General features: G+C 40.7%; 2 protein-coding genes across 4 annotated transcripts in view; one reads left to right on the top strand and one right to left on the bottom strand.

Annotated features, from left to right (window-relative positions):
- Nucleotides 1-3,920, top strand: part of ush (Zinc finger protein ush) — a 187,711-nt gene extending 183,791 nt beyond the window's left edge. For all 3 annotated transcript variants that reach the window (XM_011150905.3, XM_011150904.3, XM_025301171.1), the window contains exons 7-9: nucleotides 345-603; nucleotides 943-1,179; nucleotides 1,581-3,920. In XM_011150905.3, coding sequence (XP_011149207.2) covers nucleotides 345-603; nucleotides 943-1,179; nucleotides 1,581-2,033 — 949 coding nt within the window. In that variant the 3' untranslated portion in view covers nucleotides 2,034-3,920. The remainder of the gene's footprint in view (nucleotides 1-344; nucleotides 604-942; nucleotides 1,180-1,580) is intronic.
- Nucleotides 3,921-5,485: 1,565 nt separating this feature from the next.
- Nucleotides 5,486-8,061, bottom strand: fs(2)ltoPP43 (female sterile (2) ltoPP43). The gene is made up of 4 exons (XM_011150903.3): nucleotides 7,803-8,061; nucleotides 7,080-7,361; nucleotides 6,046-6,635; nucleotides 5,486-5,955 (listed from the first exon to the last, which is right to left on the bottom strand). The coding sequence occupies exons 1-3, from the start codon at nucleotides 7,962-7,964 to the stop codon at nucleotides 6,114-6,116; spliced, it is 966 nt and encodes a 321-aa protein (XP_011149205.1). The 5' UTR covers nucleotides 7,965-8,061; the 3' UTR covers nucleotides 5,486-5,955; nucleotides 6,046-6,113.
- Between the last annotated feature and the right edge of the window lie 6,318 nt (nucleotides 8,062-14,379).

The following is a 14,379-nucleotide window of genomic DNA, read 5'->3' as shown; positions in this document are numbered from 1 at the left end:
TTTTCTTTAAATTCTCCACATCTTCACAGATTGTTCCAATTGTGTAATGTTTAAACCTCAAACAAAATTTGTATCGAATTTGCATTTTCTTTCAAACTTTTGATTCTTTTGATGGATTCAGGATTCATACATTTAAGAATTTAAGACTATCGAAGGAACTTAGGCTATGTATATAATTTGAATTTGAGAGAAGCAAATTTCTAATATATGTCTTGAGTATTTTTCTAAACTGTTTTTCTAGCATTTCTCACTTAAATCGCGGAATTTTCTTCGTCTGTGTTTCTCTGTCTTCGGTTAGTTTGAAAAAAAAATTTAGTCACGAGTAATTGATTTTCCACGTACAGGTGCAAGGAATGCAACATCGTGTTTTGCCGGCACGAGAACTTTGTTGCTCATAAGAAGCACTACTGCCAGGCGAGAGAAACTACAGTGAGTAACAGTCCGCCGCCTCCGGGTACACCCTCGCCGCCATTAGTCCAACTGATTTGCGCCGCGTGCGGCATCAAGTTCGCCTCCATGGATAACTTGGTCGCCCATCAGGCGTTCTACTGCCCCAAGAGGCCCGAGTCTCAGGAACATCACACGCGCTGTTCCAAGTGCAAAGTAAGAACCACATAACAACATATTAACTTTAAAAGATGTTTGACGAAACGCAGGCGTCTACGAGACGTCTTCAAGATTCAGGGCTTTTTTACGAGCCTCTCAGGAATCTGTTACATCCATTATATCTCATTTAGTCGATAGTCGAAAAATCGTACAGTCGAACCGTCTGAAAGGATTTAGGTGCTTTTTAGATAAAGATGCACGATATCTTCGAGATAACTGTCTTTCCTTTATCCTCCTGAGCTTGTTCTTCTTTTTAAGTGATGAACAGGACGAAAGAAAACCCTTGACCAACTCCTTAACAATAAAGAGTTGGACTAACGTACGGTTTATTGCCAGGCGATAATAGAACCCGGAGGTAGCAGCCATACCTGTAGCAGCGGCACTACAGGAGGATGGCGATGTCCAGTTTGTGGCGCCGTTAGTCCTACGGCTGGCGCCGCGCAACGTCACATGGATGCCCATCAGGGCATTAAGGCCTTTCGGTGCACTATTTGTCGTTATAAAGGCAACACTTTACGTGGCATGAGAACCCACATCAGGATGCACTTCGCGAAGCGTGGCACTGATCTACAGGTAAGATGTTTGATCCACAAGTCGTCTCCGTGGTACTTTGCTCATTATGTCCGTCGTCTTATTGTGATCGACGAGTAGAAAGACGGATAGAGATTCCGGTGCGAGTACTTGAAAACTGGCGAACTCGAAAAAAGATTTAAAGTCGTCTCAGTCAGTTTCACTAACAACTGTGGGTTTGTCCATCCTTTGCATGTGTGTGTCTGTAAAACCGAATGTTCAAAGTTCTTGAATCTTCAGATTATATTTTTCCAAGTTTTCTTTCAAAATTTGATTTTTGCAACACGGAATCTCCAAGCGAATTCAACTCACCCTCGACGAGGTCTGCTATCAATGGTAACGACGAGCGTGTCTGTTAGGGCTGTCTAACAAGAAGACATCCAAGTTACAATTTTCCGTTTCAGGAGGAGAATTACATAACATGCGTATTAGACGATGAAGCGACGTTACCCACGCCCGAACCCGCAGCCGCCACGACGCCGGAGGAGATCCCCGCAGAGGTGCAAGTGAACGGCAAGACCACGGACATAAGGAAGAGCCCACAGCCGCCACCGTCGTTGCCGCCACCCGCGGCGGTCACCAGTAAGGTGAAGCAAGAACGCGAGGACACGCCACCGCCGCCGCCACCTCCACCCCCGGAGGAGAGTCTGGACCCTACGAAGAGCGGGCCTCGATATTGTCGATCCTGTGACATCAGCTTCAACTATCTGAGCACGTTCATTGCCCACAAGAAATTCTACTGCTCGAGTCACGCCGGCGAGGCCAGCAATAACAACAACAACAATAATAATAACAACAACGCCAGCGGACACACTACGTCGCCGCCAACCGGCAGGACTGAGGCGTCGGTGCTCTAAGGATGAGAAGTTAGCCGCAAACTCGAGGCAAACGGGACGCCTCAGTCACAGTTTCTCTTCCTCTTCCTGGGGTTCCTCTTCGCGTTGGGTACATTGAAAGTGTACATTAAAAAATTCACGGTCGAGTGCAAAATTAGAAGCACCTCGACTGCTTGAGACTGTCGGGAACTGTCTGTTTGGGAACTCTACTTGCCGAGAAGATTGTCGATTCACGATGCTAAGTGAATATAGTTTAGAGGTAGAGAGAAAAGACTGTTCGTAAGAACGACGGTCTTGTGATGATGTTACCGGAGTACGAGGATGTTCCTCGGAGACAGGGGCATTTTGAAGATTCAAGTTAAAAGGAAAAAGATACTTGGGGAACGAGAAGTTTCTGAAAACATGACGAGAACGTTCCCACAGAATTGCGAGATTTCCGAGGCAATTTGCGAGGAAGACGAAAGCTCGCCGGGAAGAAGAACAAAGCGTATCAAGCGCGCAACGACTAGAAGCAGGACTGTTAATTGTTGCCAGTTTATACATAATATAATGAACGATTATCGGATTTCTCAGTTGACTCTTATTACGTTGTGTGATTTTTGTTGATCCAGGGAATCGTTCGTACTTATAAGCTGATAGTATCTACGTGTACATATATATATGCGCGCGCACGTGTGTTTGTGTGTATGCGAGGGAAAATTTAACACAAATTAAAAGGCGCAAACAGAATCATAACCAGAATCTGGTTTGTGTCATGCAAAAATTATAATTATCTAAATTAATACATATAATGTGACAATATATAAGATAAAGGTTTGCGTAAAGCATGAAATGAACAGAGAAAAAAACGATTTTTAAGAGAAAATCTCTTGTATTCTTTGTTTTCGGAGCTAATTTCGGAGTGACGTTTTCTTGCGTATGCGTTTTTCAAATGTTGATTAACATTAAAATGTAATTTCAAAAGACAGCACGGAAATCCTTAATATTCCTATAATTTTTCTGAGTGTTAATTTAATTTCCTCTCGTCATTGTTTGACCAAATAATGCAAAATTTTTCTGTGAAGAAAGCGAAGATGCATGATTAATAACTTAACCTGCCAATCCAATGAAATCCTGTAATATGTAATTTTCTTTTTAATTATATAAAACGTTTTGGTAAATTTGGCATTAAAATGATCGAAAATATCTGATTATGGCTCTGGGTGCGCACAATCAATTCGACGATCGTCACGTCGATTTGGCGTTCTCAGAAGAACACTCAGAGATGATGAGACGCCGCATACGTTTGTACATAGAAAGCAAATCAACGGAATGAATACCGCGAATGGGAATGGCGAAACGAGGATGGGTGAGAAAAAGATAACGCGTCTGAGCTCGATGAACTGATCGATCGATCCAGACGAAGGTGTGCAATCTCATGACTCTTCAGTAATCTCGTAGCATAGTTAATAATCGACATTACCTAAGGACGAGTATGATGAGTGTAAAATGTTGTACAGTAGGTGAGTAGAGTATTACGGAGCAGTAGTAAAAGCGATTCTGATGAATGATACCAACAATCTCAGCTTGTGAATCTAAGTTACGTTGCAATGTATGACATTTAATATATAAATATTATAAATAAATAAACGGTTATATGCCTGCGGAATCGCGTCCGCACTCACGGATAATAGTATGAGTGCGTCGATAAATATCCGTCGCGCGAAGGACCTTGGTGCTACGCGTTCAACCGGCTGCGTAGCGAAAAAAGTGCGCAACCTTTTACATAGTATAATTGTAATTACGATGAGTACGGAGTTGAGGTTTTCTCCGCGAGAGAACAATTGCACATTCGTTGCCACTTATTTATTATTTATTTAAATCTCTCTCTCTTTCTCTCCCTCCCTCCCTTCCTCCCTCCCTCCCTCCCCTCCCTCTCTCTCTCTCTCTCTCTCTCTCTCTCTCTCTCTCTCTCTTGGAAATTTGAATAGGTCGAATATTCTCGTGGTGAATCAAGTCTCGTGAATGATAAAAGAAGCTACGAATCAGATATTATGCCAACTCTTGAAGTTCAGTCGAGAAAACAATTTTATTGTTGGTGTCTATTAGAAAATCATTTTGCAATTAAGATTTTAAGATATCCTTGTCTGAATATTTTGTCAGAATTGTTTTTTTGACTGAATTTTAACTTTTACAATTGGTATCCTCGTCTAAATAAACACCTTATGTTTATTGAGGAGAATACACTTCCTAATACATCAAATACAACCTAAGGTCTTGTGAAATAACTTGTATATATGTTGCGATATCGAAGGACGCAATCCTGCGATAGAAAGGAGGAGCGATCCTGAGAGGCCCTCTCCGCACTCATCGACACCCCGTCACTCGGATTTTTAGCGACGCATTCTGACCCGTGCAACCCAATCAAAAAGCATCGCGCGTGTTCGCGAAGCGAAACGTGAGCGCGTCGTTGCAGGGCGCGTAAGTGTAAAGAAAAAAAAAAAATATTAGAATTAAGGCCAGTGTTACGTGTATACGCAGTGTACTACTCATATCATACGAGCTCGTTAATGAAAAAAAAAAAAGAAAAGAAACGCCGACCTATCTGCGTGGCGAATTTCACGACTCAGAGAGATCGCAAGCGACACGAGTTTTGCAATGATGAAGTATATAATCTCGGCACACAATCTCGTCGCATCATCCGGTGAATTTGTTTACCTCTCGATCTTGAGACAACCAAGAAGAAGAAGAAAAAGAAATAACAATTTACCGAAATAATCTCTTTTTGTAAGTATCCGCGCGCCATCACCATGATTGTCGGATTTATATTATAATATTCCCTCCACCACTCGTTCCGGTATATCGCGGATATTACCAGGTCGAGGCGCGAGATTGGCGAAAGAGAAGAGACGGAGGAAAAGATAGTGAGGGAGCTTGAGACGGAGAGAGGGAGAGAAATTTGTAAATTCACATCTGGTACTTCCAACAACTTGTTATACGCTATAAATCTGGTGTATCATTATATGCCATATCTTCGACAAGACAATTCTTTCTTCAATATGATACACACACATCCCAATGGCATCCTTTTTTTGGAGATCGATCATTTGATTTTCTCCCAAAAGCGAACGAACCTCTACTGCGAATTGACCAGAATTGCCGTCGGACTGTCATTTTTTGTTCATTTTTTAATCTTTTTTCGTCGTGATGAAATGATGAGTTTCTCACTGGATTAGAAAGATCCGGTAGACCGACGAGATATTCGAATTACCGCGAATGAGGAAGAATTTTCATACAAGTTCGCCGACGATTGCGTGATCGATCTCCTAGTCTCTTAGGCTTACGTCTCTTTTGCCGTTTTTATTTTGATAGAAGGATTTTACACGCGAGATATATCTATAGAGAAAAGTCTGTAATAAATATATAAACGTACAAATAAAATCTTATGACATTTACAACTCATTCTTTCTTGCTGAGGAGAAGGCGAGGATCAAGACTGAGATGTATACTGAATGGGAATGTTTATTATAAAATATTCAATGAAACTTTGCGGGATGATAAATTTCGAAACTGACTTACAAAAATGATCCACGTAAAATCCTTATAATGAGATAATCAACTTTGAAATCGGCATAATACTTTTTGCAGTATAAGAAAAACCAATACATTGAAATCGATGCATATACGTTCATACATGGACAAAATATCGTTTATATGTACATTTACGAAACTGGATTACTTTACTATTTACATTTTCACATCAATCATTTTGATATAATGATCACTTGAATTGATGAATGATGTGTCTTCCGATTCTATTTACTAGTTTTAGATTAAAATATTAGATTAATTTACCCCACTACTATTTCAGCGAAGTTTAACAAGATCTTCTAAAAATAGGCAGATCCACACAGCAAGATCCTTGAAACATAAATTCTGTCAATTCTCCAGACAATCTTCACTCCTAAGAATACAGAGACTTTTTTTAAATATCTATATATTATTACAATTATTCGTGAAACTTTCATTCATTATTATAGCTAACTATATATACCTTTTCAAAGAAAATCTTTATCACATATTTTAGTCAGCCAAGTTTACAACAACGATCAGTCCAGACTTTTATGCATTTTTCCAGTTATTAAAACCGTACACGAGACTTCCGTTACTGTTCCAGGGATATATCTCTTCGTCACTGCTAGAATTGCTGTTATCAGTGTTGTGATCATTGACTTCAACATCGTCGTCTCCGTCAAGTAATGGCTTCATTCTCTGTTTGTATCTAGCATATTTGTACCCGTGCATCTCGACATCTCGCATGTCCAATGAGCATGCTTCATTTTCGTCGTCACCATTGTTTTCGTACTCGTCATCGCTAGAAAGGTGACAATTTTCCATGTCTTTTATGGCGGCTCTCATATCGTTTTCGTTGACTGATTCGTCATCTGAATAATCAGTATTGGGATAACTATTCTGATAATATGACTCTGCATTCGAATCTTCAGAATCATGTTCGTTTTCATAGCAATCATCGGTGGATTGATCGTATACTATTTCGTGTTCAGTCAATGAGTGTACTGATACACTATCGTCAATGGAATTGCAGTTCTCTGCGTAATATACATCGTACACATAATCGCTGTCCTAAAATAATACATTCATTTACATTCTCTCATAGGTGATATACTTCTAAACACATGAGTGCTTAGAAATATGGTTCATTTCCATTTCTAGTTAGTTTGTATCTTATCATACATCCTTATTCTATAACTACTAATCATGACTATTTTACTTTCAAATTATTTATTATTTTACTGTTATTTATTCCAAATATTTTATCTGCTTAATTAATATAAAGTTATTTTGCTATTTCACACTATATTTGTTATTTCCTTCTATTTTACTGGTTTATATTTGAGAAATTTACTTTTGCTTACTTGCTCATTTACTCCTACTATAATTATATTTTTTTAATTTTGATTTTTCTACTTTTGTTGCAAAATACAAGCAAGAGAAATATTTGTTTACCATGTTTACAAAGAACATGATTTTTACATAAATTGCAATTGCAATTGCTGTTACACTTACCTTTTCTTCTTCCTCTACAGGTGCTGCTATATTATGGTTTACTGTCGGAGAAGCTGAATCCTCTACATCTATAACTGTCATTACTTTATCTTCAAACTCTTTTATATTGGATATATCCAGAGAACGATGGTGGTTGATAACTTTATATCTGTCTTCCGCAGATTTTTCTCTTGTCTGTTTGCGTCTCTGTGCCAAGAAATTTACAGAAGGAGGCTGTTTGAAACTAGCCTTTAACTCTTCTTTATTCAAAGTTTTGGCCAAATGTTGCAAAACATTTTCCTCCTGAAAATGATCAAAATAGTCAATATTGTAACTTACGATGTTTTATATGTTAGTGACATATCAAAATTAATAATTGTAATAATTATCTATTAATTACTAATTACTAAGACACATACTATTAAGAAATATTATTCTATGCCATAGTAATTACAGTCTTCTAAAAGAGACCCAATTAAGTCTTAAATTCTTATAACAGGCAGATACAAGTACAATATTATGCATAAAGTTTAATATTAACGAAATTAGCCTAAAATATGAAAAAAATACACAATTCACGAGCAGAACGAATAGGTTATGTATTTATATGATTTTTTTTACTGCTTTTCAGCTAACTGAATACATGTTTGAAGCAACTCTTATCAATTAAGAAAACGGTAAACATGAACAAATTTATGAAAAAGTAAATAAAAATTTATTAAATATGAATTATTAAATGCTCACTGGGCCTTTGACTGTGCCAGCAAATTTGGCAAGTGTAGGAACGGAATCTGAATAGACGGCTTCGTCATCGCCGTCGTCAGCCAACTTCGAGCGTTTACGAAGGATAAGTGCATCCTGCGGCAGGACGCTGTTTTTTCTCTTTACGCGTAAAACTGTAGCCATTTCTGATGCAAATTATCGAAATTCTAACCACCTTACAACCAGAGAAAAACCTGAGAGCGGCCAATACGCCGTTTTCGGCGACACCGACTTTTCGCACTGGAAAGTCATCTGGACGCCATCTGCACCCATTTTGAGAGGGGAACTACGATGTTACATCTACTTTCAGGTCTCAGCGGTAAAACTTACCTATGGTGGCAGTCCGTGGTACATCCACTTTCAAGCGGTACTTGATAAGCACGATCTCGCACATTGTTATGCATTTGTAACATAAATTAACATAACATAAATTAACATGTTAATATGCGCAAAAAGAATAAGAATTGAGATTGTGTATGATTAATATCATGAAGATTATATAACATTATATGTAATACCAGAGAGGAAGCAGAGAGCGGCCAACACGGCGTTTTCGGCGACACCGATTTTTCGCACTGGGAATGGGCGCTATCTGCATCCATTTTGAGAGGGGAACTACGATGCTACATCCACTTTTAGGTCTCGACGGTAAAACCTGCATCTGGTGGCTGTCCGTGCTACATCCACTTTCAGGCGGTTTATGTCCGTGCTACAATCATAATAGCATACTTGACAAGCACGGTCTCGCGCATTGTTATGCATTTGTAACATGAATTAACATATTAACATGCACAAAAAAAATAAGAATTGAGATTGTATATGATTAATATCATGAAGATTATATACGATTTATATCGATATATAAATATACAATAATAAGATAATATTTTGTGTGTACCCAAAATTATTTTTCCAAAATATTTCAGCGTTACGTTAGTATTTACTTATACTCCGGCAGGCGTTCTTTAGCGCAGTTGTATCCGTATGCATGTGTTGCATTGAAAGTGTGCGTGACGTACGTGTGCATAAACGCACTCACACACACACACACACACACACGTGTCCCACACGCAACAGATAGAATCTCAGTGTATCTGCTTAAACATTTTCAATTGCCGTACGTTTCTATGTAAGAATGTAGTCGGCACACACACACAGAGAACTGCTCCCGTCTATCCGTCTGAAGTCCCGCCCTACGTTCGGCTTGTTTTGACGAGCCAAGCGAAAGAGAAAGAGAGAGAGGGAATGTGTTCTCTCCATCTCGCTTTGATTCGCAACGTTGCCGAGATTGTGCTTCCCGACACACGGCCGAGACTGACGTTTCACTATCGAAGATTAAAGATATCGAAGATTAAAGTTTTCCAACCTTTCTCCGTTGATATCTCCGCTTCTACTGGGAATAGAGAGTCGCCATTTTCGGCAAAATGTAGGGTTTTGAGAGGACTTTAATTTGGTGCCAGAGCCAGGCCTGTATCTCTAACCGTTTAGGAGATGTCGAAGGTTAAAGTTTTCCAGCCTTTCTCCGTCGATATCCAGCCTTCCTCCGTCGATATCACCGCTTCTACTGGGAGTAGAGAGTCGTCCATGTAGTCGAAAATGTAGGGTTTTGAGAGGACTTTAATTTGGTGCCAGAACCAGGCCTGTATCTCTAACCGTTTAGGAGATATCGAAGGTTAAAGTTTTCCAACCTTTCTCCGTCGATATCCAGCCTTCATCCGTCGATATCTCCGCTTCTACTGGGAGTAGAGAGTCGTCCATGTAGTCCAAAATGTAGGGTTTTGAAAGGGCTTTAATTTGGTACCAGTCCGAAGCCTGTATCTCTAACCGTTTAGGAGATATCGAAAGTTAAAGTTTTCCAACCTTTCTCCGTCGATATCCAGCCTTCATCCGTCGATATCTCCGCTTCTATTGGGAGTAGAGGGTCGTCATTGTAGTCCAAAATGTAGGGTTTTGAAAGGGCTTTAATTTGGTACCTGTCCGAAGCCTGTATCTCTAACCGTTTAGGAGATATCGAAGGTTAAAGTTTTCTAACCTTTCTCCGTCGATATCCAGCCTTCATCCGTCGATATCTCCGCTTCTATTGGGAGTAGAGGGTCGTAATTGTAGTCCAAAATGTAGGGTTTTGAAAGGGCTTTAATTTGGTACCTGTCCGAAGCCTGTATCTCTAACCGTTTAGGAGATATCGAAGGTTAAAGTTTTCTAACCTTTCTCCGTCGATATCCAGCCTTCATCCGTCGATATCTCCGCTTCTATTGGGAGTAGAGGGTCGTCATTGTAGTCCAAAATGTAGGGTTTTGAAAGGGCTTTAATTTGGTACCTGTCCGAAGCCTGTATCTCTAACCGTTTAGGAGATATCGAAGGTTAAAGTTTTCTAACCTTTCTCCGTCGATATCCAGCCTTCATCCGTCGATATCTCCGCTTCTATTGGGAGTAGAGGGTCGTCATTGTAGTCCAAAATGTAGGGTTTTGAAAGGGCTTTAATTTGGTACCTGTCCGAAGCCTGTATCTCTAACCGTTTAGGAGATATCGAAGGTTAAAGTTTTCTAACCTTTCTCCGTCGATATCCAGCCTTCATCCGTCGATATCTCCGCTTCAATTGGGAGTAGAGGGTCGTCATTGTAGTCCAAAATGTAGGGTTTTGAAAGGGCTTTAATTTGGTACCTGTCCGAAGCCTGTATCTCTAACCGTTTAGGAGATATCGAAGGTTAAAGTTTTCTAACCTTTCTCCGTCGATATCCAGCCTTCATCCGTCGATATCTCCGCTTCTATTGGGAGTAGAGGGTCGCCATTGTAGTCCAAAATGTAGGGTTTTGAAAGGGCTTTAATTTGGTACCTGTCCGAAGCCTGTATCTCTAACCGTTTAGGAGATATCGAAGGTTAAAGTTTTCTAACCTTTCTCCGTCGATATCCAGCCTTCATTCGTCGATATCTCCGCTTCTATTGGGAGTAGAGGGTCGCCATTGTAGTCCAAAATGTAGGGTTTTGAAAGGGCTTTAATTTGGTACCTGTCCGAAGCCTGTATCTCTAACCGTTTAGGAGATATCGAAGGTTAAAGTTTTCTAACCTTTCTCCGTCGATATCCAGCCTTCATCCGTCGATATCTCCGCTTCTATTGGGAGTAGAGGGTCGTCATTGTAGTCCAAAATGTAGGGTTTTGAAAGGGCTTTAATTTGGTACCTGTCCGAAGCCTGTATCTCTAACCGTTTAGGAGATATCGAAGGTTAAAGTTTTCTAACCTTTCTCCGTCGATATCCAGCCTTCATCCGTCGATATCTCCGCTTCTATTGGGAGTAGAGGGTCGTCATTGTAGTCCAAAATGTAGGGTTTTGAAAGGGCTTTAATTTGGTACCTGTCCGAAGCCTGTATCTCTAACCGTTTAGGAGATATCGAAGGTTAAAGTTTTCTAACCTTTCTCCGTCGATATCCAGCCTTCATCCGTCGATATCTCCGCTTCTATTGGGAGTAGAGGGTCGCCATTGTAGTCCAAAATGTAGGGTTTTGAAAGGGCTTTAATTTGGTACCTGTCCGAAGCCTGTATCTCTAACCGTTTAGGAGATATCGAAGGTTAAAGTTTTCTAACCTTTCTCCGTCGATATCCAGCCTTCATCCGTCGATATCTCCGCTTCTATTGGGAGTAGAGGGTCGTCATTGTAGTCCAAAATGTAGGGTTTTGAAAGGGCTTTAATTTGGTACCTGTCCGAAGCCTGTATCTCTAACCGTTTAGGAGATATCGAAGGTTAAAGTTTTCTAACCTTTCTCCGTCGATATCCAGCCTTCATCCGTCGATATCTCCGCTTCTATTGGGAGTAGAGGGTCGCCATTATAGTCCAAAATGTAGGGTTTTGAAAGGGCTTTAATTTGGTACCTGTCCGAAGCCTGTATCTCTAACCGTTTAGGAGATATCGAAGGTTAAAGTTTTCTAACCTTTCTCCGTCGATATCCAGCCTTCATTCGTCGATATCTCCGCTTCTATTGGGAGTAGAGGGTCGCCATTGTAGTCCAAAATGTAGGGTTTTGAAAGGGCTTTAATTTGGTACCTGTCCGAAGCCTGTATCTCTAACCGTTTAGGAGATATCGAAGGTTAAAGTTTTCTAACCTTTCTCCGTCGATATCCAGCCTTCATTCGTCGATATCTCCGCTTCTATTGGGAGTAGAGGGTCGCCATTGTAGTCCAAAATGTAGGGTTTTGAAAGGGCTTTAATTTGGTACCTGTCCGAAGCCTGTATCTCTAACCGTTTAGGAGATATCGAAGGTTAAAGTTTTCAACCTTTCTCCGTCGATATCCAGCCTTCATCCGTCGATATCTCCGCTTCTATTGGGAGTAGAGGGTCGTCATGTAGTCCAAAATGTAGGGTTTTGAAAGGGCTTTAATTTGGTACCTGTCCGAAGCCTGTATCTCTAACCGTTTAGGAGATATCGAAGGTTAAAGTTTTCTAACCTTTCTCCGTCGATATCCAGCCTTCATCCGTCGATATCTCCGCTTCTATTGGGAGTAGAGGGTCGTCATTGTAGTCCAAAATGTAGGGTTTTGAAAGGGCTTTAATTTGGTACCTGTCCGAAGCCTGTATCTCTAACCGTTTAGGAGATATCGAAGGTTAAAGTTTTCTAACCTTTCTCCGTCGATATCCAGCCTTCATCCGTCGATATCTCCGCTTCTATTGGGAGTAGAGGGTCGTCATTGTAGTCCAAAATGTAGGGTTTTGAAAGGGCTTTAATTTGGTACCTGTCCGAAGCCTGTATCTCTAACCGTTTAGGAGATATCGAAGGTTAAAGTTTTCTAACCTTTCTCCGTCGATATCCAGCCTTCATCCGTCGATATCTCCGCTTCTATTGGGAGTAGAGGGTCGTCATTGTAGTCCAAAATGTAGGGTTTTGAAAGGGCTTTAATTTGGTACCTGTCCGAAGCCTGTATCTCTAACCGTTTAGGAGATATCGAAGGTTAAAGTTTTCTAACCTTTCTCCGTCGATATCCAGCCTTCATCCGTCGATATCTCCGCTTCTATTGGGAGTAGAGGGTCGCCATTGTAGTCCAAAATGTAGGGTTTTGAAAGGGCTTTAATTTGGTACCTGTCCGAAGCCTGTATCTCTAACCGTTTAGGAGATATCGAAGGTTAAAGTTTTCTAACCTTTCTCCGTCGATATCCAGCCTTCATTCGTCGATATCTCCGCTTCTATTGGGAGTAGAGGGTCGTCATTGTAGTCCAAAATGTAGGGTTTTGAAAGGGCTTTAATTTGTACCTGTCCGAAGCCTGTATCTCTAACCGTTTAGGAGATATCGAAGGTTAAAGTTTTCTAACCTTTCTCCGTCGATATCCAGGCCTTCATCCGTCGATATCTCCGCTTCTATTGGGAGTAGAGGGTCGTCCATGTAGTCCAAAATGTAGGGTTTTGAAAGGGCTTTAATTTGGTACCTGTCCGAAGCCTGTATCTCTAACCGTTTAGGAGATATCGAAGGTTAAGTTTTCTAACCTTTCTCCGTCGATATCCAGCCTTCATCCGTCGATATCTCCGCTTCTATTGGGAGTAGAGGGTCGTCATTGTAGTCCAAAATGTAGGGTTTTGAAAGGGCTTTAATTTGGTACCTGTCCGAAGCCTGTATCTCTAACCGTTTAGGAGATATCGAAGGTTAAAGTTTTCTAACCTTTCTCCGTCGATATCCAGCCTTCATCCGTCGATATCTCCGCTTCTATTGGGAGTAGAGGGTCGTCATTGTAGTCCAAAATGTAGGGTTTTGAAAGGGCTTTAATTTGGTACCTGTCCGAAGCCTGTATCTCTAACCGTTTAGGAGATATCGAAGGTTAAAGTTTTCTAACCTTTCTCCGTCGATATCCAGCCTTCATTCCGTCGATATCTCCGCTTCTATTGGGAGTAGAGGGTCGTCATTGTAGTCCAAAATGTAGGGTTTTGAAAGGGCTTTAATTTGGTACCTGTCCGAAGCCTGTATCTCTAACCGTTTAGGAGATATCGAAGGTTAAAGTTTTCTAACCTTTCTCCGTCGATATCCAGCCTTCATCCGTCGATATCTCCGCTTCTATTGGGAGTAGAGGGTCGTCATTGTAGTCCAAAATGTAGGGTTTTGAAAGGGCTTTAATTTGGTACCTGTCCGAAGCCTGTATCTCTAACCGTTTAGGAGATATCGAAGGTTAAAGTTTTCTAACCTTTCTCCGTCGATATCCAGCCCTTCATCGTCGATATCTCCGCTTCTATTGGGAGTAGAGGGTCGTCATTGTAGTCCAAAATGTAGGGTTTTGAAAGGGCTTTAATTTGGTACCTGTCCGAAGCCTGTATCTCTAACCGTTTAGGAGATATCGAAGGTTAAAGTTTTCTAACCTTTCTCCGTCGATATCCAGCCTTCATCCGTCGATATCTCCGCTTCTATTGGGAGTAGAGGGTCGTCATTGTAGTCCAAAATGTAGGGTTTTGAAAGGGCTTTAATTTGGTACCTGTCCGAAGCCTGTATCTCTAACCGTTTAGGAGATATCGAAGGTTAAAGTTTTCTAACCTTTCTCGTCGATATCCAGCCTTCATCCGTCGATATTCCGCTTTCTATTGGGAAGTA

This window comes from Harpegnathos saltator, unplaced genomic scaffold (genome assembly GCF_003227715.2).
Source record: "Harpegnathos saltator strain DR-91 unplaced genomic scaffold, Hsal_v8.6 scaffold403, whole genome shotgun sequence".
NCBI classification, from domain to species: domain Eukaryota; kingdom Metazoa; phylum Arthropoda; class Insecta; order Hymenoptera; family Formicidae; genus Harpegnathos; species Harpegnathos saltator.
The sequence above is the reverse complement of the archived record's forward strand: the minus strand, read 5'-3'. Positions and strand labels throughout refer to the sequence as shown.